Source organism: Sorex fumeus, unplaced genomic scaffold (genome assembly GCF_029834395.1).
Source record: "Sorex fumeus unplaced genomic scaffold, SorFum_2.1 ptg000183l, whole genome shotgun sequence".
In the NCBI taxonomy this organism is placed as follows: Eukaryota; Metazoa; Chordata; class Mammalia; order Eulipotyphla; family Soricidae; genus Sorex; species Sorex fumeus.
The window spans coordinates 4,361,072-4,385,514 of NW_026606240.1; the positions used below are offsets into that span (position 1 = coordinate 4,361,072).

A 24,443-nucleotide genomic window follows, 5' to 3' on the forward strand; every position below is an offset into this window, starting at 1 on the left:
CTTTTTTTCAAACCTACTTAATTGAATTGTATCTTTAGCAACTTAGATAATACCTTTTGTGAACCTTTTTGTTAACCTTCACCAGCTGACCTGACATGGGACTGTTTGAAAAGAAGTAAGAGCGTTTGATAAAGTTCAAGGATTAAAAGTCCTCTTGAGAAGGTGCCAGTGTTTCTAGTTAACTAAACACAGAGTTTTAGTATGAAAAAATGCACATATTTTATGTCACACAATGGCAGACATTTTAACATCTAAAAGCGTTTTGGTTTCTTAGAAACTTTAATCATTTGTTACATTAAACAATAGGATTTTATGCAATGACAGTTTTAGAAATTGAGTCTTGGGTAAGTGGAAATTGTTAACTGGCAGTAGCAGCAATACACTCGAGTAGTTTGTATTTTGAAAATGTCATTACTTTCTCGCCCAAATAAAAAAGACAGTTACATAGTGCTGTCCTAGGTCATGAGGAGGGTGGATCTTCCTGCGATTATATTTTCTGATCGTGATACTGAAAATAAGTGGAGCTATCAGAATTTTCTCGTGTTCTTTCCATTTAGAAAAGATTTTTTAGTTTATGGTGTTGGATGGTATAAACTTTTCACAGATTCCATGATGAATAAAATTGAAGCTTTAAAAGTAATCTTTAAACAAAATTTTTCCCCAGCGTTTATTTGTGTGATGAGCAGGAGTTATTTTTCTTTAAAAAGTAGTAAGAGAAGGGGAAGCACAATGGTTTTGGGATCTCCAGAGGAGTTTTGCTGTCTTTGACTAGAGGTTTGGTTTATATCCAAATGGTCGAGCAAATTTTTTGCCCTGTAGCAAGAAAGATTTCTTGGATGAACTCGGTGGTTGTTGATTCCATTGACCAAATTTAGATTCTTTTATCATAAAGTCACTATATACTTTCAAGATGGTGGAATTTCATTTTCATTTCTAAGTTTTTGCAACAGTAATTATTGAATGTGACTCCCATTTGGAAGTGTGAGAGTAAAAAAATGTCTAAAGTGCTTTGATTTAATTCAGCTTCTTTTGCCTGTGTCGCTCCCACACCCTGCCCAGTCTAAGGAAAATTGTTTTGTTGATTTTGTTTTTGTTTTTAAATTAAAGAAGAGCCCTTGAAATGATCAGATGCTGATCAGATGCGGGCTGACTCCCCCAGGTCCCCCACATTTGTTTTTGGTGGTAGAACCCAGGGAGGGACTTGACGGAAAGGTGGGTTCATGTTGGTCCTCCAGACTTCTTTCTTTTCCTGCTCCCTTCCCCCATGCCTCTCACAGAAGCAGCTGGATTTTTATTTGTGCTTTGGGCTGGGGCGGGGGTGGTGGGGAACAGGGCGGAGTTTAAAGACCAGATGCATCCTGATCATTTGAAAGCCTTGATGTGGATAAACTAGGGGGAAAAACTATGCGTGTAAGTCATATCTACTAGATTTTATAAAGAAGAAAACATACGATGTTTTGCAAGAATTTTCTCTCTTACCCAGTTTACTTTTTCAGAAGCAACCTTTTTAAGTTTAGAAAATTTTATACACACATATTCTTGATTATTGTCCTTTATATGGACAGAGGCTTAACTAAGATTTTTTCTTATTCCTTATGAAATCTACTTCATTCCTGTATGATAGATATTAAATATTCTATTCTGGAATATTCTATTTTGAAAGCATTATTTTAGTCAATAGGAAAACTCCTAAACCGTTGTGACTGCAATACATTGTATTAATTACCATTACATTTCTTTTTTCATCTTACAGACTTTCAAACCCCTAGTTGAAAAGAGTATACCCAATTCAATCACTGCGGTAGAATTCCTTGTAGATAAACAACTGGATTTTTTAACCGAAGATAGTGCCTTTCAGCCCTACCAGGTAAGAGATTTTAGGTTGCTTTTAAAAAATTAATAATTCATTAAGCTTCACTTATATTCATGTATTATTGTTTCTACGATTTTTTATACATGCATTATTTTAAGTACTCATTTTAGCCAGCATTTAGATATGCAAGGAAACCAGTCCATCAGACAAATTTTGATTAGAGGATAAATGATGTATCTAATCAAGTGTGTACTGAGCACCTCTACGTAGTATTCTATTTCTGGGAATAAAAGTGAGCATATAATATAATTAGTCCTGGCCACTTAAGAAATTTTCATTATTATAAAATAACTGGTTAGATATTAGTATGAACTATCTTTGTCTCCAAGTCTAAAGGTCAAGAATTAGGTCAATTAGTGTAATTAAATAAGATTAGTACATAATGTATGCATGCATACCAGTATAGCATAATAGTAATTCGTTTTCTTAAAAGTTACTTTTCCTTGAGGTGTTCTTTGTTTTTGAATTTTAGTTTCCAAATGTTATAGTTAATTATAAATACATTTATCGTGTGGAGATGTGTGCTGCTTTTATATTTTAACCCATGTGAAGGAACTCATCAAAATTGTGTTAAATAATTGTGGATTTTTCTCTCCCAGTGAATTCTGTCAGTTTTTTCAGACATAAGTGAAATACATTTCACATATAAGTATCATTTCTGTATATTTGAAGTCCATATTGAATTAAGTTGCATACTTTCGTATAGTTGAAATACTTTATATAATTGCACTGAAAGTAAGGATGAGTAAAGTAAGTTTTGTTTCTACAATAAAACTAAAAGTCAGTGCTCATTTCATTTTTAGTATTGACTTTCAAAAATAAAATGTAAAGACTTTTCATGGAATGAACAAGGGCTTAAGTTAATGAACTGTAATTTGTTGTATATGGAGTTAAGATACTTAGGTAATTAAAGTACTTATGTGCTTCCACTGCATCTAGTAAAATTAGATGATAGTTCCGCCATGTAAATGTTATTTCTTACTGAAGTGTACACAGGTGTACTTTATTCTCTTTGCATTATTTTTCTATCAAATTACCTTGTCTGCATACTGATACTTTGGTTTTTTGTTTGCGATATTTACAAGCTAAAAAAAAAATCACAGCAAGTCCCAGTTTAATACTGGAAGTATTAGAGCATTTCCCTAGGGTTTTGTATTATTTGTTTTTACTTGTGAACTTGATTTAGTTTCCTATAAGTCATAGTTTAATTTTTTTTCAATCCCAACAGTGGGTTTAAAGAAAACCCTAACATTCTCTTCCAACTTGAATATTTTAATCTCTGTTGTTTTTGAATAGCATTCTGGAAGATTTTGCTTGGATTTGATTTAGAGAAGTGAAATCATTTTGTTGAAAGTATGTTTAAAAATAAACTCTTGCCAGGTGGCCCAAAACTCTCCAATGTGTTTATTAATATTAAAATAAGTAAAAGGTGTCCTAGCATTTTTATAATTGCTTTTTGTTCATTTTAAAACGCTTTTAGATTCTAGTAATATTTGTTTTTCCTCTTATGAAAGAAGCACAAGAAAGAGCTTTAAAGTCTTAACTGATATGGTGAATTTTATGATATTCTTGTTAGTAAGCCATTTATATTGCTCCTAGTTAGTAAAAGTAAGTTGACCTCTGTCCAAGAAAGGAGTTAGTATCTTCCAGAGGTGAAGTGATCTACTTGACATGTTAACTCTTATTAATAGTTAATTTCTCAGTTTGAAGGAATCAGGAGAAACTACTTGTTATTTGATTCTAGAATTTCTAAAAAATTTTAGACGTAATTGTTGGCTTATACTAGAGCTTTTTTCTGTGGTATTTTAAAATGAGATTTAAAAATATTTTCTTCCTTATGTTCAGTTGATTGAAAATTTCTTCCAGAAACCTAAGATGACTTATTCTCATTTTTTTTAGATAAATTTGTGGAGGACAGATATTTAGTAAGTAAAGCAAAAGTAGAATATAAATAATTGCAGTGAGTATCCCAGAGCATTTTTCCTCTAACCAGTTATCTAAGCACTATATTAAATTACTTAGATTCTACACAGGGCAGATGTAATTGGCACAGATTTTGTAAATAGTGCCTTGAAATATCTTAATTTTAGGATAATGTTATGGTGCATTAAGAGTCGTTCAGGAGAAGATTAAGCAAGTTTTAACAATGGTTTTCTTTAAATTTCATGGCAGTTTTTCTGAATCTCGGTGCTAATTGTTCTTTCTAGAATTCTGAAAGTGTGATAAGGAAAAAAGCTTTGGAAATGGTTTGTGTATCTTTGTCTTAAAATATGTGGTGTTTTGCTGTGAGTTCAGTTATTTAGTTAATTAATTTTGGGGGGGGGGTACCATCCAGCATCTTGGTCCTTGAATTTTTTGCATTTCACCCTATTCATATAGTTTTAAGTTCTTCAAGTAGTCTTTTTTTTTTTTAACATAGCAGTGATACAAAATACGAACAGGTGGTTAGGAAAAGGATGATTTGGAATGAATATAGATCATTTCACTTTTAGGTCACCAGTTTGACTTCTATTCTCATAAATAATGCCAGTGAATTGGATATCAGCTGTCATATGCTAAGTTCATTACCCTGGTGTGTGGTTTTTCTTTTTTATGTGATGTTGGTTGAAATTGGGGTGCCAGCCGTCATACAGATTTTATGTTTTAGAGTTTTTATTCCTCTCTTGATACTTAGGATCAAATATAGGGCTTTAGGGGCTGTCATTTAGCAATGATAGAGACAGTACAGTGAGACAGTGTGCTTGCTTTGCCTACTGACAACCAAAGTTCAGTCTCTTTCACCCTCCTTGTATGGTCTCTTGAGCACTGATGTGACTCACAAACAAAAAAGAAAAGAAGCAAATATAAGGCTTTATACATGTAAGCTACCACTGAGCTGTTTCCCTGACCCAATTTTCAACATTTTAGAAAGAAAATTGATGGGGGAAAAATCAACATCTTAACTGAAAATAGAGCAGATGCATACGTAGGTCACTGACAGAATATACCATGATATTAATTCTTTACTTTCCTTCCCTGTACACACAAATGAGTTTCTGCTTCCTCCCTTTAGATTTTCTGATCATGCCTGGCTACAATAAACTTTCTTTGAAGTAGAGGGGGAAGGGAAAAGAGAGCAGGAAGTTGAAGGAAACTGTAGCTTCTTACTATGCCTTGTAACTGATTGAGAAGGAGAAGAAAACAAAATATATATATATATATATATATATATATATATATGCTAGGGATCAAACCCATGGGCCCTAATACATGCAAAGCTTGCTGTCTATAAATGGTTGGTTCTTAAAGATACTTTTTATAGCTTTGGAGTTTTTATGTATATATTTTTTCAATTAGTATGGGTTTTTTTGTAGTCTTGCTTTTTTGAAGGAGGCTTGCAAAAGGTTTTAAACTGCACAAAGATTTAAAGTTTTAAATCAGTAATATAAAACATTTTGATAATAAATATGAATACTCAACTTTTAACATGGTTTTGAAATCATCTTGCTCTAGATTTTGGCTTCCAGCCAGATACACACCTGCAATTTGCAGGTTGGTTGCTTCATAAAGGATATAGAAGAGATTATTTCTTACCTGAAAGTTGTACATGACTCATATCAATTAATCTGGGTTGGTCTAGCTTGTTAGTCCAGTATTTTCTAGGGATCACAATCCTCTTTGCTTTTAAATGTAATGGAGGGAGAATATAAAGGGTACTAGTTTAAACCCATTAGAGTCTTTACAAGAAACAAGAAAATGTACTTGTCTAAAATAATTTGGTTTTTATGTTTTTAAAATTCTGGGTCATAATGAGCTAGTCAGAGCTTGGAGGTAAGAGATGAATGGTAGTTTTCAGTATTGTGCTGTGGGTTTCTCCCACCCTTTTGGGGCTGGGGCACACCCAGCTGTGTTCAGGGCATACTCCTGGCTCTGTGCTTAAGGCTCCGTTCTGGTAGGGCTCAGGGGACCTTAGAGTGTGCTGAGGGTCAAACCAGGTCTGCAAGTGCCCTATTCTGTTGTACTCTCTGCTGTTACTATCTGATTGAAGGAAAAGGTGGAATCAGCCCCTACTAAGTTCTCCTAGTACATGTACCAAAGACTTCTTAAAATGCAAATTTCTCTTTTTTCTCTCTCTCTCTCTCCCCCAGATTTGTCTTTAAGGGGGCTGGCTTGCACCTAGTGGTGCTCAGGAGCTATTCCTGGTTCTGTTCAGAGACCATATGTGTCTGGAATTTGAACTGTATCCTTGAGATGCAAGATAAGCACCTTGATCCCTGTACTATCTTGCTGCTCAGAACAGTTCTTACATAGTTCTGTGTTTTCCTTTACCATGTAAGATGTTTACAGGTAGAGTTTTCCATGTTTAGATCCATTTAGCCCTCAGTGTTTCCAGCAGTGATTTATATAAATTTATTGGTATTTTCAGACTACCCATAATATAGTTGTAGCTGAGCATATCTGATTTACTGCAAGTAACTAAAATGATTTCCCAGTAGTTTAAGGAATGAGGTCTAGCAGAATTTTGTAATTACTCCTCTAAAATTTGTTAACTGTTCTAAGAAATTTGGAATTGTTTTATAATCAGGATTATAAACCCTAAGTGATATAAAATTTGTGCCTCAGCAAAAGTAGACAGCTGGTTGGTTGTTACTAATTCTGATGCTTTGTTTTTTAAATCGCACACAGGGGTGTTCAGGGCTTTCCTCTTGGCTTTGAGTTCTGTGAACCTGATGATGCTGTGTGTCCGACAGGGATCAGCAGTATAGAAGGCAAATAACTTAACTCCTCTCTATACGTGCTACCTCGCTGGCCCCTTAAATGTCATTTTTTTTCTTCTATTAAATATTTGACATAAATTGAGCCACTAACAAGTTAAAAAAAATCTTAGCTAAAATGTTTCCCCCAGGTACTATAAATATGATAATACTACTGCTGATTGCTGGGCTGGAGCGATGCCACAGCGAGTAGGGTGTTTGCCTTGCGTACAGCTGACCCAGGTTCAATTCTTCCTCCCCTCTCGGAGAGCCCGGCAAGCTACCAAGAGTATCATCTCCCCTGCACTGGCAAAGCCTGGCAAGCTCCCCGTGACATACTCGATATGCCAAACACAGTAACAACAAGTCTCAGTTACTGGGCCCTCTCTAGCAGATCAGTGAACGGTGGGAGGACAGTGCTACAGTGCTACTGCTGATGGTTAAACTCTTGTGTTACTTTGGCAGGTCGAGAAGAGTTCTTCAAACACCCCTCCCCCTTTTTCCTTTTGGGCTCTACCTGGCTCTGAGGCCCTGCTCAGGGCTTGCTCCTGGATGTGCTCTCAGAAATCTCTTCCTGGCAGGCTCTGGGGGCCATATGGAGTGCCAGAAATCGAACCCGGGGCAGCCGAGTATAAGACAGATGCTCTACTCGCTGTGCTGAAGCTCTGGCTCCAGTTGTTGGGTTTTGTTTTGTTCTTTCTCTTAGTTAAGTTTACATCATTTTATGAAAGTATAACCTTCCTGTAGTGTGAATGGGAATTCGACCTATTGTCAAATTTTACCCGCAGACATTTGGGAGAGGGGGTCTGACACCACCCACAGTGCTCCAGGTGGAATCTGAACCTCCTGCACGCCAAGGATGCGTTCTAGCCTGTCGAGCTGTCTTTCGGCCCGAAGCTCTCTTTATTGGACTTTGATTGCATTATAAGAAACACAGGGAGCACCTCTGGGAAGAACATTGTGGGGAGGGTAATATTTGAGGAGCTCAACCCACGTCCTCATTCCCTCCCCCCCATGCCTTCGCCACGAAAGATCTGCAAATCTGAGGTAATAGTTAAGGAGAGCAGAAAAGGGATGAATAGCACTCTTAGAGTTCCAGAAACTGTTGATCTAGTTTATTTTTTTCTAGAAATTTGTAACTGGAAATTTCATGATAAATTCAACTTCCCTTTGTCTTTTTTTTAACCTCTGCTCTTCGAAACATCCTAACAAACTTCATTTAACAGTTATTTAAATTCTGCAGTGTCCCAGTTCATAGCAACCTGCTTACGTGCTCAGTAGTTTTAAAAGTTGATAAAAATGGAAGTTGTAATTCTGCTTGTCTGATCTTTTCTCCCGCATTTATAATCCATGACAAGAATTCATTAGAAACAATTGCCTTGAAATGGATGGGACAGAGGTAGGGAGTTTGCGTTGCATGTGGCCGACCTGGGTTCAGTCCCTCAGCATTCCATCTGGTGCCCCATGCAGTTCCTGGTGTGGCTCCAAAATAAAAACAAACCGAAAACCCATTTCCTTGGAATAGACTTGAGTTTGGTTTTCATTTGGGAGCCAGGCCCTGTGTTGTTCAGGGTTGTGTACTCCGAAGTATACCCCTAGCTGCGCCTCTGAGACCACATGTGATGCTGGGGGTTCCAGCAGAACGGGGGTCAGCCGCAGAAACTCTAGTTCCTGACAATCTCTCCTACCTCCGTCCCTGGGATTGACTTGATTTTAACAGGAGCGAAAAGTGCAGGGTAAAGATTACTTCAAGAATGGAATACAAAGCAGTCAGATTGAAATGACTGGAAGGAAGTCAGAGCTGGAGGGAGCTAATTTGAATGAAGTTGGAAGTGAAAACCAGAGCCAGGCAAGCATTTCTTGTAGCAGTTACAGGATGGTCAGGAGGTAGATAAAATTCAGGGGCACTAAGAAAATCAGTTTAATGCTAAAGGAAAATTTGATCTTGAACATTAGATATACTTGATAAACATGCATGAGATGAATTTAGAAAAGTTTTGCTTAGTACATTTAGTTAGTGTCTTGTGTCACATAGACCTTATTAATCTTTGGAAGCTTTACAGCAGAAAAACATTACAGTGACATCTGATTATCTTAAAACAGAGGTTCCCAAACTTATTTGGACTCTTACCACCTTTTCAGAATAAAATAAAAAAAATTCCACAGCCCCTCCTTCTCAGATCTACCTTCTTTAAGTGAACAAATGGAAAACACCCCTCAGTTCCAGCCAAGACGTTACCCCCTCGCTGCATTTTTGAGAAGCGCTTAGACCAGCTGCAGTTAATTGATAGGTTCTTCATTAATCTTTTGACCTTTATAATCAGCTTGATCACACTGAGTAAAACTTTATGAATTTCAAAGTCACTTTATGCACCTGGTTTCAAATTTTTTTTGACACTGGGATAGCCAAAGAATTCTAAATAAACAGTTTTTTCAGCTGTAGGATAAGAAGGAATACCGTAGTTCTCAAAAATTGTTAGGAAGATTAAATGAAATGATATATTCAGGAGCTAGCACCACACAGAAATTGTTTGATTAAATGGTAGTTATTTAAATGTGTTTTACATTTTCTTTTTTAGTTAAATGGTGCCTTAAACTGGTAGATGTTTGAAATTTTCTCTTCCAACTGTGTTCAGCCATTGGACATTTCTCTGCCAACAGCTGTCTTTTTTTTTTTCTTCCCCTAATTCTTCCTATTGATTATAGGGAGTTTTTCACTGTTAGTAAAGCTTTGGTCAGAACAGAGAATGTCTGTTTCTTTCCTCTTCCCTTCTTTCTAAAGAGTGTGACTAGAGAATTTCATAAGCTGTAAATTCTTTTCAATATTAGAAAAAATGCAGGGCCCTACTTTGAAACATGTTTTTCTCTCAGAAAGTGATAGTAAGTTGTGGGGGAAAAATGTTTTTCCTGTGCCTCTTAGGGTAACACCATGTGGCTTGTGCTATCATTTGGAGTCCTTTAAGCATTGAAGATTGAAGAGAATTGGCTAAGTGGCCTTCATGTTCCTTCTCAACAATAAGCCATAATTATGAGAAGTTGTTCAAACTGGAAATGGAAACTTTTTACCAGTACTAGCTTTGCCAAACTCTGTTCCTAATTATTTTACTCTTAGAGATAGGAAACATTCAGCTTAAACATAGGTTTATCTCACAATACCAGATTCAGATAAAGGTTAAAGCAAACTTTAAAAAACAGAATTGTTTAAATTGTATTTTTTAGAACTTCCTATTCTATATTTTTCATATTGTTCCTGCATAACTCACATTTCCAATTAGAGTTTTCATATAGATAGCTCTTTTCCATTTTACTTGATTTTATTTTAGCATGTTAGAGGTACCTATGAGGTACCGATGAGGTCCATAAAAATGAGACCAGTGAGATTGCAGAATACATTACTGTGCTAACAGTATTAATAATATACCATCTTAACCATAGCTCTAATCTGACTGCTTGGTGGATTATTGGCTTGGTAGGATCAGCATCTGTGGGCAGGCATAGGGGTGGTCCAGGCGATGAGGCCAGAACAGGAAGCTGCTATTGTGTAGTACTTGGCTTCATTCCATTTCGAGTCAAAAGCGACAGCTTGCAGTAGTGAAGCCAAGCTGAAGCCTAGAAAGTAGCACGGACTGCAAGAAAAGGGGAACCAGGAGCTGTAACAGAGTCATTGTACTTCCTTATTTATGTAGATTTTAAAAATTTAGTTGGCACATCATGTTTTAATATTCAGTATTTTGTTCCGTATTCTATTTAAATATTCCTTTCATCTTCAACCTTTTTTTTATTGTTCCAATTTCAAAATTACTGTGAAAATATGTCCCACAGATCAGGTACTCAAATATATATCTTCATTTTAAAGGGAGTTCTTTTGTAAAAATCGGTTGCAAAACTACTTGGTATGTTGAAAATGTAACCATGGAATCCAGGAACATGTTATTTTGACTGAAATTTGGCCCAAGTATGAGCTGTTCTGCAATATTCAGATTAAAAACATTTATAAGTCACAGTCTGCAATAGTTCTTTCCTGATCCCAAATCTGCTTTGATCATATGCTGAAAAATCTGCCGGTTTCTTTTTTAATGTTTGTGGCTGCTGTTACGAATTTAAAATCTATGAAATTATGCTTTCAGACATCAGATTCCAAAAATTCTAAGACATTACTAGTTACCATTAAGATTTCTTATTTTTGCCAGTCAACATAACTTGATGTTATTGACGTTATTCTCTTTTGCGTTAACTGAAAATTCTTTTTGTTTGATTTTAGGCAGCACCTGATGGTGCCTAGGGGCTACTTTACTGATGCAGCACTCCCAGTAGTGCTCAGGGAATGTGTTGTTCTAGGAATAAAGACACTCAGGACTCCCGCTTACAGAGCATCTGCCCCAACCCTTTGAGTTCTATCCCTGGCCCTTAACTGCGAATACCTTCCAAAGCAGAGCCATGATATTTTAAATTCAAAGTTAAAATTTTCATCAGTGTACTAACGATATACTTAAAGCTTGACACTTGATTTATTTATTTTTTGCTTTTTGGGTCATAGCCAGCCGATGCTCAGGGGTTACTCCTAGCTCTGCACTCAGGAATCACTCCTGCTTGGGAGACCTTGTGGGACGCTGGGAATTGAACCCGGGTCATCTGCGTACAAGGCAAACACCCTACCCACTGTGCTATTGCTCCAGCCCCGGCGCTTTAATTTTTTTAAGATATTTCTAAATATACATTATTTTGCTTTATGGAAATCACTGTCACTGTCATCCCATTCATCGATTTGCTCAAGTGGGCACCAGTAAGGTCTCCATTGTGAGACTCGTTGTTACTGTTTTTGGCATATCCAGTATGTCACGGGTAGCTTGCCAGGCTCTGCCGTGCGGACGGGATACTCTCGGTAGCTTGCCAGGCTCTCTGAGAGGGACGGATGAATCAAATCGCTCCTGTCCTTTATGGAAATAACATCTTAATTTTGTGTCATACTTTCAGGATGTGTGTGTGTTTTGTATATATATTTATCTAATTCACCCAAATCTTTGACAAGTTTAACTTACAAATGGAAAAAAGTAACAAATGAAAACCTGCTTAACCAAGATTAAAATTAAAAGTTCATTATAATGATATAGTAGATTGTTATGGACATCTGTCACAGAAAAAGCATAACTGAACCTTACTTGAACAGGAATTAGGAACTAGAAAGTCAGAAACTAATGCTATGTATTCCTTTTCATTCTTCCTCAATCTCATTTTTGCAGTAATATTTCTCTGCTTACTCATAGGTTTTGCTTCTCATAATAAGAGTTGCCCTAGTGACTTCCATGTGTCAGTCCTTGGCCCACCTGCCTCCTACCCACTACTGGATCCTTTAAATCTGTTACTTATGGTTCATAGTAAAATTAGAGGCATATCAGAATAAAAAGAAGAAATAAGATTGGAGAGACTGATAGCAGGATGTTTTTTTTTTAAGGAGGTGTACTTAAGTACACCCTTAAGTACCCCAGTGGTACTTAAGGGACTAATAATAATAATAATAACCCTGTGCTGCTGATCTAGCTTTCCATATCACATGCAAAAGTTGTGCTCCCATCTTTTGAGCTCTTTCCCTGATCTTCATGGCAGTTTTGTTTTCTTTGGGGGCTTTGGCATCACAACTCACTCTGCTCAGGGATTACCACTGGCTCTCTGCTCAGGAGTCCCTCCTGGCAGTACTGAGAGGGAGGGAGAGAAAGAGGGATGGAGAGAAGGACCCTATGATGTACTGGGTATCAAGCCAGGGTTAGCCGCCTAAGAGGCAAATGCCTTGACCTTCTATTAGCATAGTCCCTTTCATAGCATCTTTTATGGGTGAAAAGTGAGGTTTTATTAAATGTGACCTGCTGTCTAGGTGCACTCCACCAGGAGAAGCCAAAACTTGAGTTTCCCAAATATTTCTGTGGTAGCACTGTCTTTATGAGCCTTAAGAAAGGGAAATGTCTTGCTTCTGTGTCTTTTTTTGGTGTGACACTTTTCCTTAAGAGTTAGTATCTTTCCTAACTGAGGTTCCATTTGATTTTCTTTTTTTTAACTTCTGAGTCATACCCAGCGGTGCTGAGAGCTGGCTCTCTGCTAAGGGATCATGCCAGGGGATCATACTTGTGCCCGTAGAATCAGGGTCAGCCATGTACAAAGCAAGAGCTTCATTTTTATTTTTTTACTGGTTTTGGGGCAACACCTGGCAATCTCAGGAGCAATTCCTCTCTGTGCACTCAAGAATTACTCCTGGCAGTGCTTCGGGTGCCAACCTTATAGGACGTTGGAGATGAACCCAGGTCAGCCATGTGCAAACCAAGCCCCCTACTACTGTACTATCTCTCTGGTATCAAGGCAAGTGTTTTAACCCCTGTATTATTATTCCCTATGGTTCCATTTTTATTAATTTTCTTGCTGCACAATTTTCCTGAACTTTTCCAACATGGAAATCAAGCTACACTCCCAATCTGTACATCATTCACATTGTTCCACTGGCAGAAAATATAAACAGACGAAGATGTTTTCAGGGGCCCTGTTTTCTCAGTTACCTTATTTTCTGTTGTATATGTAGGTACCTTGAAATTCTAGGTTTGCTCAAACTTAAAAATCCTATTTTTTGTTTCTTGGTGATTGTTCTTGTGTTTTTTGGTTGTTTTCCCAGCTGGGCTCAGAGGCTCCTACTGGTTCCAGTGGTGGCTGCTGCTGGTGGCCCACTGGGGATCAGCCCCGGGGAAGCATCAGCTTTGAGCTCCCTCTCACCCCTTGGTGATCTTGGTTAGCTGGTTTATTGCTGTGTTGGTTTGTTTTGGGGAGAGAGTCACAGATGTGCGCATGGATCACTCATTGGGAGTCAGCAGTCTCTTGTGATTATGCTCGTGAGGTAGAAGTCATGTGGTAATACGTGTTAAACTCATGCCTCCTGCATGTAGAGAACATGCTCCAGCCTTTTATGCATTTTTCCCAGCCCACAAATTCTTTTCAATGAAATTTTTTCAGTCTCTTTTCACTGACTAGCCCCTAATAAATAGTGGTTGGTATCTATTTATTCGCATAATTCATGGCTGGTTGTGATGCATTCAAGAATGAAAGTATCCTGCCTTTTAGAACTTCTGTTTGTTTTGGCCACACCTAGCAGTGCTCAGGGCTTATTTCTGGCTCTGTGCTCAGAAATCACTCCTGATTAGGCTTGGGAAACCATATGGGTGCCAGGAATCGAAACCTGCTTCACCATGTGCAAGGCGAGTACTATATTCTCAGTGTACCATCTCTCCAGTACCTAGAACTGAAATTTAAGGGTAGGAATGCATAAAAATTAAAAGTTTGTAAATGTAAAGATAAATAAAATGTAATAAGTAACAGAAACCCAGGAGGTTTACAAAGTTTACTCAGATTTCAACTTGTGAGGAAGAAATGGTACACCTGTTTTTAGAATGGTGACCTCTAAATTACTTGAGATGAATATAAATTAAGTGTACCACTAGGACTGTAGGATTGATTTAGTACATGAAATAAAATGAACAAGCAGAATGTATGGCTCTATGTAAGCAGATGGTCCGTTTGTAACCATTTTCAGGAAACTAACCTTTACGTCATTGTTCTTAGGAGAAGTGAGATATGGACAAAATTAAGCAAAAAACAAAGTTGTGGGTTGTGGTGTTTTTGTTTTTTAAAGCATTTTAGTTATATAATTCGTTGGCATCCAGTATATTTAGAATATTGTTCAACGATCATGATTTTTCAGGACCTTTTTTTTAATCATCCCATGCAAAAAGTTTATTAAATAGTCACTCCCAGTTTGCTAGTACCCTGTTTTCTACAAACTATGGTTTCATTATGCTCTCATGATTTATTCTTTGCATATTCTTGGTACTCGTATAAATAAGAGTCATACAATGTTTGTCCTTTTTGACTTACTCAATTTAATGTATCATCTTCAGATTTCATGCTGCAGCTTGTCAGAAGTTATTTTTATTTATATTTTGTCGTACATGTCACATTTATTGTTGATTTGCATTTTTCGTGCTACTGTTGAATGCCACAAAGAATATTACTGTGTGAAAGTCAGAGAAATGATACAGGGGTTACATACAGTACATGACCCAAGTTCTGTTCCTGGCCCCTCATCTCTGGGGGATGACCCTAGAGTACTGCACCCTTGTGCCCTAGCACTGAGTTATAAGCGTCACTGAGAGAGCGACTCCTTTGGGCTCTCTGAGCAGTGCTTGAAGATCTGGTTGGGGGGAAAATTATTATTATTTTTTTTTGGATGGACATATCCCAAGGAACAGACTTGGCTGGAGCATTTGGAAATTTTGGGGTTTGGTTTTGTTTTTTTGAGGAACAGCCAAAGTTTTCCATTGCATCTGCACCATATAACTTTAATCAACAAGGGTTCTAGTTTTCTTTTTTTAACATCTGTGGGAGTGCTTTTTTTTTTCCCACTAAATAACAATGAAATTCTTTGAACATTTAAAATTTTTCTCTTCTGTTGAGTTTAGGGTTTTGTTTTCTTGTTTGTTTCCTTTCTATAGATTATCTCTTTTTTTCTCTATAGAGTGTTTTTGAGAGGATGCCAAACGTCAAGGGGGTTGGGTTGCTAAGGACTGACTTTTGGCCCTCTGCTTAAGGATCATTCTTGATGTGTGTGAAGATCATAATTGGGGCCTTAACCTTTGAACTAGCCCCTTGTAGTAGTGTGGGGTTTTCGGGGTGTGGGGGTATAGTTTTTATTGTTGTTATTTGGGGGAAGGTAGTCAAATTTGGTAGTGCCCTGGGTCTCTTCCTAGAAATGGTGCTACCTGTTCAGTGTCATGAACATTTTTCCTATGGTTTATAGTTTTAGTTCTTAAATTAGATATTTTGACCTAAAGTATTTTTAAAAACTAATTCTTTTTATGAATACATTGAGGTCCAGCTTAAAGGACATTGGACTTAGCCTGAGTCATCTGTTGAAAAAATTCACTATTTCCCATGATTAGTCTTTGCCTTCCTCATACATGTGAAGTTTTCATTTAAAAATATAATATTATCCAGTTTGTGAACCTTAGAGACACAGGTACAAGCTTTTTATCTTCTTTTATCCTATGTCCGTGTGTGTGTGTGTGTGTGTGTGTGTGTGTGTGTGTATGGATAGTTGTGCCATTTGTCTAAGAACTTGAGTGTCTTATTTCTTGCATACTAATTTTACTAAAATTAGAAGTAGTTAAAATTCAATCGAAATACCATATAGAGCAGTGAAACAAAACACAACAGTTAACAGAATTGGATGCTAAATTTTTGTTGTTGTTTTGTTGTCTTTAGACCACAGCCAGCTTTCAGGGCTATCTCCTGACTCTGAGCTCAGGGATCAAGGGGTTCAGGGGACCATATGTGGTGACCCGAATCGAATGTGGCTTAGCCGTGTGCAAGGCCCTACCCACTATACTACTATTTTTCTCGGCATAGATGCTAAATTTTATTGAATTTGAAATCACTACTATTATTTTGAATAGGAAGTAGGATTTACTCATGCTCAGAAGTACGGGTACTACAGTACAGGGAATCTGTGATTAAGGATATGTTTTATACCACAGCCATCTGGAGGAGCTGCTTTTGAGCCACCAAGTCTTTGTTTGGTTTGGGTTTGAGGTGATGCTGAAATGCTGACTTCTGACTTTGTGTTCAGGACTTGGTGTCCTGGGATCAACCTGGGTCTTCAGTATATAAGTATGGTCTCTGAGCTGTCCCTGTCGTCTGTTTATTTTTATAAATCTTCAATAGGAGCTGTTGCTCAGTGGTGCTCTGTGCAGTGTCCAGGATAAAATTTAGGGCCTTTGACTTGCTCCATCCTGGCCCCAGCCACAAAGTCCTAAATTGATCCACATTAAGCTTTGTGTTAGCACCACTTCCTGGAAATGTGGCTCTTCTGTTATCTAGGGAACTTGGACTTGGTTCTAGTAGGCATGATGACTCAGTCACTGTGGACCCTGGCCACTGTGCCCTGGGGCTTTCCAAATGCATCCCAGTACCTGTCTAGACCCAAAGATTAGAGACAAGTCAGGTATGAATTTCCACTGAAAGACAATTTCCCAGGTCCCTTTGGGCAGTTCAAGCAGTAGTCTGCATAACTGGCAAGCAAAGAAACTACTGTTTGCACTGGCCCGGGCATTGCATACTGGGCCCTACAGGGAAAAGAGTATGGTTGCCTTAATTAGCTATAGATTGAGCTTCAGTTTAAAGATACATACTAACTATGCATATTTAATGTACTATACATATCTGTATGGGCTGGAGCGATAGCACAGCGGTAGGGCGTTCGCCTTACACGCGGCCAACTTGGCCGACCCGAGTTCGATTCCTCCGCCCCTCTCGGAGGGCCCGGCAAGCTACCGAGAGTATCTCGCCCGCACGGCAGAGCCTGGCAAGCTCCCCGTGATATATTCGATATGCCAGACACAGTAACAACAAAGTCTCCAATGGAGACGTTACTGGGCCCGCTCGAGCAAATCGATGAACAATGGGAGGGCCTTTACCTTTACATATCTGTATACACCTATATAAAATGTTTCATTTGAAACTTTTCTTTGCTCTTTAGTGGGAGAGGCAAAATTTATAATTGTGTTCTACTGAAGTATCAGAATTTGATAGAATAACCACTTGGGCTAATGTTAAATAGTTTGACAGAGCATAATTTAACAATTTCTTTTCATCTGTGACTTAGGTATGTGACAATCATCCTAGTGTTGCTTTTTTCTATGAGGTAATATGAAAGAAATTGTACTCTGAAATTTTTGTGATAAATAGAATAACCATAGAGATTTCAAAAATAAATAAGTCGGATTGAGTAAATTTTAGCCATGATAGGTGTGTTTTTCAGGAAGTAGTTGTTTTTTACGCCCTAATAGAAGTCGATGTCATCCAGAGACTGCTCCATCTCAGAGTAGGCCATATATTAATAGTTGGGTCTCTTAGTTTTAGTTTTCCCTCTTTGATTTTGGGGCCATACCTGGCAATGCTCAGGGATGGTTCCAAAATTAAACTCCTGGTCAGGGTTGGTCACTCCTGGGCTGTGCTCTAGGGATTGTGTGTTGCAGGGATTCAAACCTGGGCCTCCTATTGGAGCTTTTTGCTTGACTCTTTCTTTCCATTTCTTACTCTGTGCAGCATACCTCAGTTATGGTGTGTCATTTCAATGATTTGTCACTCTTTTTTAGATTTTTTTGACTCAAACCCAGCCCATACTCGCACCTATGAGGCACTACCACTAAGCTATATCCCTCTATCTAGACCTGTTTCAGCCTGTCTTCACAGCACTGTAACTCCCTAATTTCATTTTTATATCTGCCACATATTCTTTTAATTTCCTATAAGGAGACAGTTCTAATTTTTATTAAGTATAATGAATGTATTTGACAGCTTAAACATATACCATTTCTGTTACTGTAGAAATTAATGTTGGGAAACTTCATGCTAGATACTTAACACTGCAAGTAAAAATATGTAGAAGTATTTTTAGTGCCTTTCAAATTGTCTCCAATCTCAGCTGAGTCTTAGTACCAGTCAAGTCCTTTCTATACTCCTTTTGAACTTCAATTCCCTGAAGCAGTCCAAATTAGCACTACTCAACTTCCTCCTTTTCTCTTAGTTAAATGACCTTTCTCCTGCAGTGGAGAGGAAGTTGAGGTTGTAGGCAGGAACCCCTTTTACTTCCTGTCCTTATACCTATTTTTGCACCTTTCCTTGCTACCCTTTCTCTTGCTGAGATGTGTCTTTTTAAAAATTTGACCAATCTAGCAAATGTTTTGGGCACTTGCAGTATCCTAGAGAATATTTTTTAATACTAAAGTTTGACCATGACACAGTTTCCCTGTATTTATATAGTTCACCCTCTAGGCTGAGTTAGACACCAAGCAAAATAAGTCGTTTAGTATGTAAGATCTTAAGTCTTAAGACAAAATATAGTACCTGGTAGGAAATGTTAGCAGGAATAGAAAAATGGAATGGAACTGGAGACACAGTGCAAAGTAGGACATCCCCTATGGTTCCTGAGCACTGCTGGGTGGGGCCCCAAAATAACCAAAACCAGAATTACTGATTCTGGCCTGGAGTTACATATAACTCAGTTAGAACCTCCTGTGCCATGCCACCTTGCCACCGTACTCCTTTGCTTCATATCCCAACTACATAAAATACATTCTGACTTTTTGTACTCCTTAATTTCTTACCTTTCGATAGCATCTGTATTTGTTGTAGCATTTCTTCACTTTCTCCATACTACTAATAAGATGATGATTAGAAAATACACTGGTTCTCCATCCCTTGTTTACTAATTTATCTTATTTTGACGCTGTGATAACTATCCTGGAAATTCTTTATTGTATTGCATCTTTTTCAGGTTTACCTACTCGTTATCAGTCTTTGCCTCTGTGTGTGTGTGTGTGTGTGTGTGTGTGTGTGTGTGTGTGTGTGTGTGTGTGTGAACACTCATGTTGATACCAGCTGTGAAAACCTTTTTTAGTGTTCTGTTTTTTCTCATGTTTCCATTTAAAACACTAACTTGAAAATTTTCTGTGTTCCTCTTCCGTATTATGCTAGGCACTGGTCAAATGAAAATCTCTGCCCCTTTGGTCCTAAATTTTGCTGGATACATGGTTTTGTTTTGGTTATTTTTCTTTATTCATTTGGGGTTTGGGGCTACACCATACCTTGCTCGGGGATTACTTTTAGCCTTGGCAGTGCTCGGGGGCCATATGGGATGCTGGGGCTGGAGCCCCGCTTGACTGCTTGCAAGGCACAGTACTCATTCACTGTACTCTATCGATCTGGTTCCTTTGGTGGATATATGGTACATAGTAGAGTACACTTATCTTGCGTGTGTGAGGCAGTGGATTTTATCCCCAGCCCTGCTCCACTCCCAATAAATTAATCACTAATATAAATGATGTACTATGGTTGTTTAGTTACTGCAAGGGAACAGGAAAGGAATGGGAGTGGAGAGGCCAATTAGAGCATTGAAAAGGGAGTCATAATGGTCATCAATGAGAAGATGAAACTTCTTTTTTTTTTTAAATGAATCACAGTAAGATATAGTTACAAAGTTGTTCATGATTGGGTTTCAGTCATTCCGTCACCCATCCCTTCATCTTGTACATTTCCGACCACCAATATCCCCAGTTTCCCTCCCGCCTCTGTGGCAGTGACTTCTTCCCTCTCTCTCTCTGCCTCTTTCTCTCCCCTTGCTCTCCTTCCCACCTTCCTCTCCTCCCCCCAGCCCCGGCTATCTGGGAGTTCTGCATTATGATTTGCAGCACAGGCATTGAAAGGCTCTCTTGTATATCCCTTCACCTCCATTCAGCACTCAACTCTTATCTAGAGTGATTGTTTACAACTGTCATTGTCATAGTAGCCCCTTCTCTGTTCTAGCTGCCCTTTCCCCCTCCCCTGCCCCCTTCCTTCCTTGTGGCAAGCTTCCACCAGCCCTTGTCTCTACTGTTCTTGGGAATTAATCTCAAACTATGGTTTTTTTTTAAGTGCAGTCATTCTATGTCTGACCCTCTCTTGAATATGAATCTCTTACTATTCTTCACCTTCTGTGCTAAATTTCAGTGCTCCAGTATTTCTTTTATTCTTTTTCGTATACTGACGTTAGTCACTAGTTATGCATAACTGCTTCTACTTCATTTGGTCACTCCAATCAAATCTGTGTCATTTGTGCATAAGGCTAGAACCCTTACTGCTTATCCAGCCCTCGATTCGAATTTGAGAATATTTAAGTTCCTTTGTAGCCTTTTCCCATTTTGATCTCCAGGAATTGCTTATTTTACTTTCTCAACATTGCATAGACACGTCCCATCATTTTCATGACTCGTGTATGGCTTCCGTCCTCACCTCTGTAGTCTGTTATGGAACTGTCCTAATAGACTTCTTTCCACTCGTGCACTCACAGTTCTCTACAGATGCCACAGTTTTTCTTCCCCGTCTGTACGCTCATGTGCATTTCCCTCTGGCTGAAAAGCTCCCCTTAAATGGGGTGTCCGGGATCAAGCCTTAGCCAGCCATGTGCAAGGCAGCGCTTCCTTCACTGTACTGTCTCTCTCTGGCCAGCATGAACTTTTGGAAATTTACTTTTCTCAAAACAGTGATTTAAGAGTTGTTCGTAATGACAGCTGTCTCAGGCATTTAGTGTTCCAACCCCACCCGTGTGACTTTCCCTCCACCAGTGCCCCCATTTCCCTCCCAGCCCCAAGCTGCCCTCTTAGGCACGTAGCAAATCCACCTCACATTGCTTGCTCCAGCAAAACTTAAAGAAATGGCAAATAGGATGATCAGAAATTCAGTGAAAACCGGCTTGTATTAGCTATGATTTTAACTTATGTAAGGAAATTAAGACAGTTCAATACCGTACAGTAAAATGACTTTTCTAATTTACATAAGTTTTCAACTCTGGAATATAAAATATATTGCATTAAATTTTAACTCTTGATTTCCCCCCTCCTTGCCCCCAGAATTGCTAGGCACCGTACTCCCGTTGTTTATCGATTTGCTCGAGCGGGAACCAGTAACGTCTCTATTGTGAGACTTGTTACTGTTTTTGGCATATCAATTTCATGACTCGTGTATGGCTTCCATCCTCACCTATAGTCTGTTATAGGTGATATGTCACGGGGAGCTTGCCAGGCGGGCGCGATACTCTCGGTAGCTTGCTGGGCTCTCCAGGAGGGGCAGAGGAATCGAACCGGGGCCGGCTCAGTTTGGCTGCATGCAAGGCAAACACTCTACCTGCTAATCCCTGAAATTAAACTGTCATGCAGACTTGCTGAATAACACCAGAAGTGGTCCTAGGGCCCCTTGAACACTGCTTGGAGGGGAATTCCCCACCCCTGCTCCCATAATAGTGAAACATAGTCCTAATTTACTCAAAAGAGAGCTGCTTCATCCAAAACTGGAGATTATTTCAAATGTAATTCCAATATGCTGTCTGGTTTCTTCCACCACGGTTTATGAAAAGTCAAAAGAGAAAATTTGAAACTAATAGTAGATTGGAACTTCTGGGGCAGTTTGTCATGGAGACAGCTCTGCTTGGCCGTCGTGAAAGTAGGGTGTTTGTCTTGCTCTCTGGCCTAACCAGACCACTAATCTGACACTGCGTATCAGCCCACCCACCCCACACCCCCAATCCCTTTCAGGAATAAGCCACTGAGCACCACCAGGTATGGCCTAAGAACACCTCCCACACCTCACCCAAAGGAAAGAATGGAGGCACTTTTTATATCAGTGTAGATTATCATATTCTAGTAGGATATGGTGCTTACCATGAGTTGGTGAAAAGCTTAAATTGTAATCGGTATGCTACTTAAGAACACAAAAGATTTTTATTCCAAATCAGAAGATTCTGATTATTTGATTTATCAGTTTCATATCATTAAAAACTTTATATATACAGGTTAATAGCATTTAACAAAATCTCAGTATATTTTCTTCCCTTTTAATTAGCTTCATTAAACAAAGGCAAACTTACTGTTTTAGAAAGAAAATATGAAGTCATTGTGCAATACACTGCTCGCTTTCTCCCTTAACAGTACAAGAACAACATGTTCTTCTATTGTGGTACGTTAGAGTTATAATTTTGACCTTTTTTTTTTTTTGAAAAGCTTAATGCATTTATTTAGCTTAGTGCATTTAAGTATGTTAAGTCTATGTGCACTTGCATTTTCTTTACAAATCACATTTTTCCCCCGTGTAATTTGACAGGTCCAAGTCTGTCAAGTTAGGAATTTCTTGATTACATTTAGATACATTTAGATAGCATTAATTATTTTTCTGAGAGAAATTTTTTAAAAAATTAATTTTTTAATTTTAATTTTTTTAAAAAGTAAGATTTTTTTTAATAGGTTCTAAAAATAAGGACTGGAGCCATAGCACAGCGGGTAGGGCGTTTGCCTTGCACACTGCCGACCCGGGTTCGATTCCCCCGCCCGCAGAGCAGAGCCTGCCAAGCTTCCCGTGGTGTATTCAGTATGCCAAAAGCAATAACAACAAGTCTCACAATGGTGACATTACTGGTGCCCACTCGAGCAAATTGATGAACAATGGGAGGACATTGCTGCAGAGCTTTTAAAAATAAATTTTCTGGTAAATGTTCATTCTGATTAGAAGAGTCACAGGTCTAATTGTTTGTATACTTCAGTTTCTAGTTTGTGTCTAGGAATTATTTTTATTTTTGCTTTTTGGGGGCCACACCTGGCAGTCTTAGGAGCTACTCTTGGCTCTATGACCCAGGTCACTCCTGATGATGCTTGGAGATCATATGCTGTGCTGGTGATCAGGCCTCGTTTGCATGTAAGACAGGCACCTTAACCCCTATACTGTCTCTCTAGTCCTATAGGAATGATCTTCTGTTATTTAGGGAGGGTTGGGTTATGCTCAGATCTTACTCCTATCTCTGTGCTCACAGATCACACCTTGTAGTACTGAAGATTGAACCCAGGTCAGCTGCATGCCTGACATTCTATCTTACTATAAATTTAGTAAGAAATTTCTTACTATAAATTTACGGAAGGGGGCAACAGACGAGGTATGGGTCTACTCCCTGTTCTGTGTTCAGAATTTTATCCTTAGCAATATTAATAGGTTTCTCTTGGTTCAGCGCTCACAGTTTACTACTGGTGATGTTTGGGGGCCCATGTAATGACAGGTACCTAACCTCGCCGGCGATATGCAGGGAAAGCACCTTAACCCCCGTGCTTTCTCTCCAGCCCCTATAGTACTTCTTAAAAGTACTATGCCAGGGCTATGGAGCTACCTAAAATACACGCTTTACATGTTGAACTCCGTTTGATCCCTGACGCTGTGGGATAACCATGAATATTGTTGGGTCTTCAGATAGCCCTGCCTGAGCGTGGAACCTTCATCTGGGTCCTGAACACTTCTAGGTAGCTCCTACTACCTCCAAATACACACTTTCCCTTTCCTTCTCCCTCTCTCTGAGGTCATAGTTATTACTTGCTTCTTAAGTTAAAATTCTCAGTTCCTTCCCCCCCCATCACACCTCTATAAGCAGGGGCTGGCGACCTGGGGGGGACGGGGATCGGATGGGACACAGTATGACGAGATTGCCATGGGTGGAGTCAACCTGGGAATGGAAGTGGGAGCATTTTTGTTTTATTTTCTTAAACTCTTATTAAGGAATATTTTCAGTTGTAATTTTGGAAAACATTAAACAATTCCCAGGCCTTCCTGAGTTTGTTCACTCATAAGTTTGAGGAAGCTGCAGTTAGTAAATTGTGGTAGCAAATTCTGTAAGCAGGTGACTCAATGGGTTGAACTCCCGATGACGCAACTGTGTAAGAACTATGCTGATAAGTAGCTGGAAAGAAAAACTTGCCTTCCAGACTTTTGAACTGCCATAAAACGTTTGAAACTAGTATTAAAGTTTTCATACTTACACGAGAGATTTCACAAAGATGGTGCTAGGGAGATACTACAGTGAGTGGGCACTTGCACATAGCTAATACGGCTTCAGTGCCCAGCATCCCACGTGGATCCTCAAGCACCACCAGGAATTATTCCTGAGTGCAAAGCCAGGAGAAGCCTGAGCATTGCTGGGCTTGCACCCCCCACCCCGCCTTTTTTTTTTTTTTTTTTTTTGCACAAAGAGTATTAGTATGTGGTCTTAGAAGGAACACATTTTCTTTCAAGGGGCTTGAAAAAGTTTTGCTTTGTTGTTATTATGGGGACCAGAACAATAGTACAGAGGGTAGGGCATTTGCCTTATATGTGGCAGACCCAGGTTTGATCCCCAGTACTCCGTACTGTTTCCCAAGTCTGCCTGCAGTAAGACCAGAACACCACCAATTGTGGCCCTA

At 38.8% G+C, this 24,443-nt stretch overlaps 1 protein-coding gene and 1 non-coding gene across 3 annotated transcripts in view; one reads left to right on the plus strand and one right to left on the minus strand.

Moving 5' to 3' along the window:
* Positions 1–24,443, plus strand: part of JMJD1C (jumonji domain containing 1C) — a 177,067-nt gene that overhangs the window by 81,665 nt on the left and 70,959 nt on the right. For both annotated transcript variants that reach the window (XM_056107900.1, XM_056107901.1), the window contains one exon: positions 1,754–1,867. In XM_056107900.1, the coding sequence (XP_055963875.1) occupies positions 1,754–1,867 (114 nt within the window). The remainder of the gene's footprint in view (positions 1–1,753; positions 1,868–24,443) is intronic.
* On the minus strand, positions 16,659–16,799 carry LOC130017264 (small nucleolar RNA SNORA70). Its single transcript, XR_008791368.1, has one exon. It is a non-coding gene; the product is annotated as a small nucleolar RNA SNORA70 (small nucleolar RNA).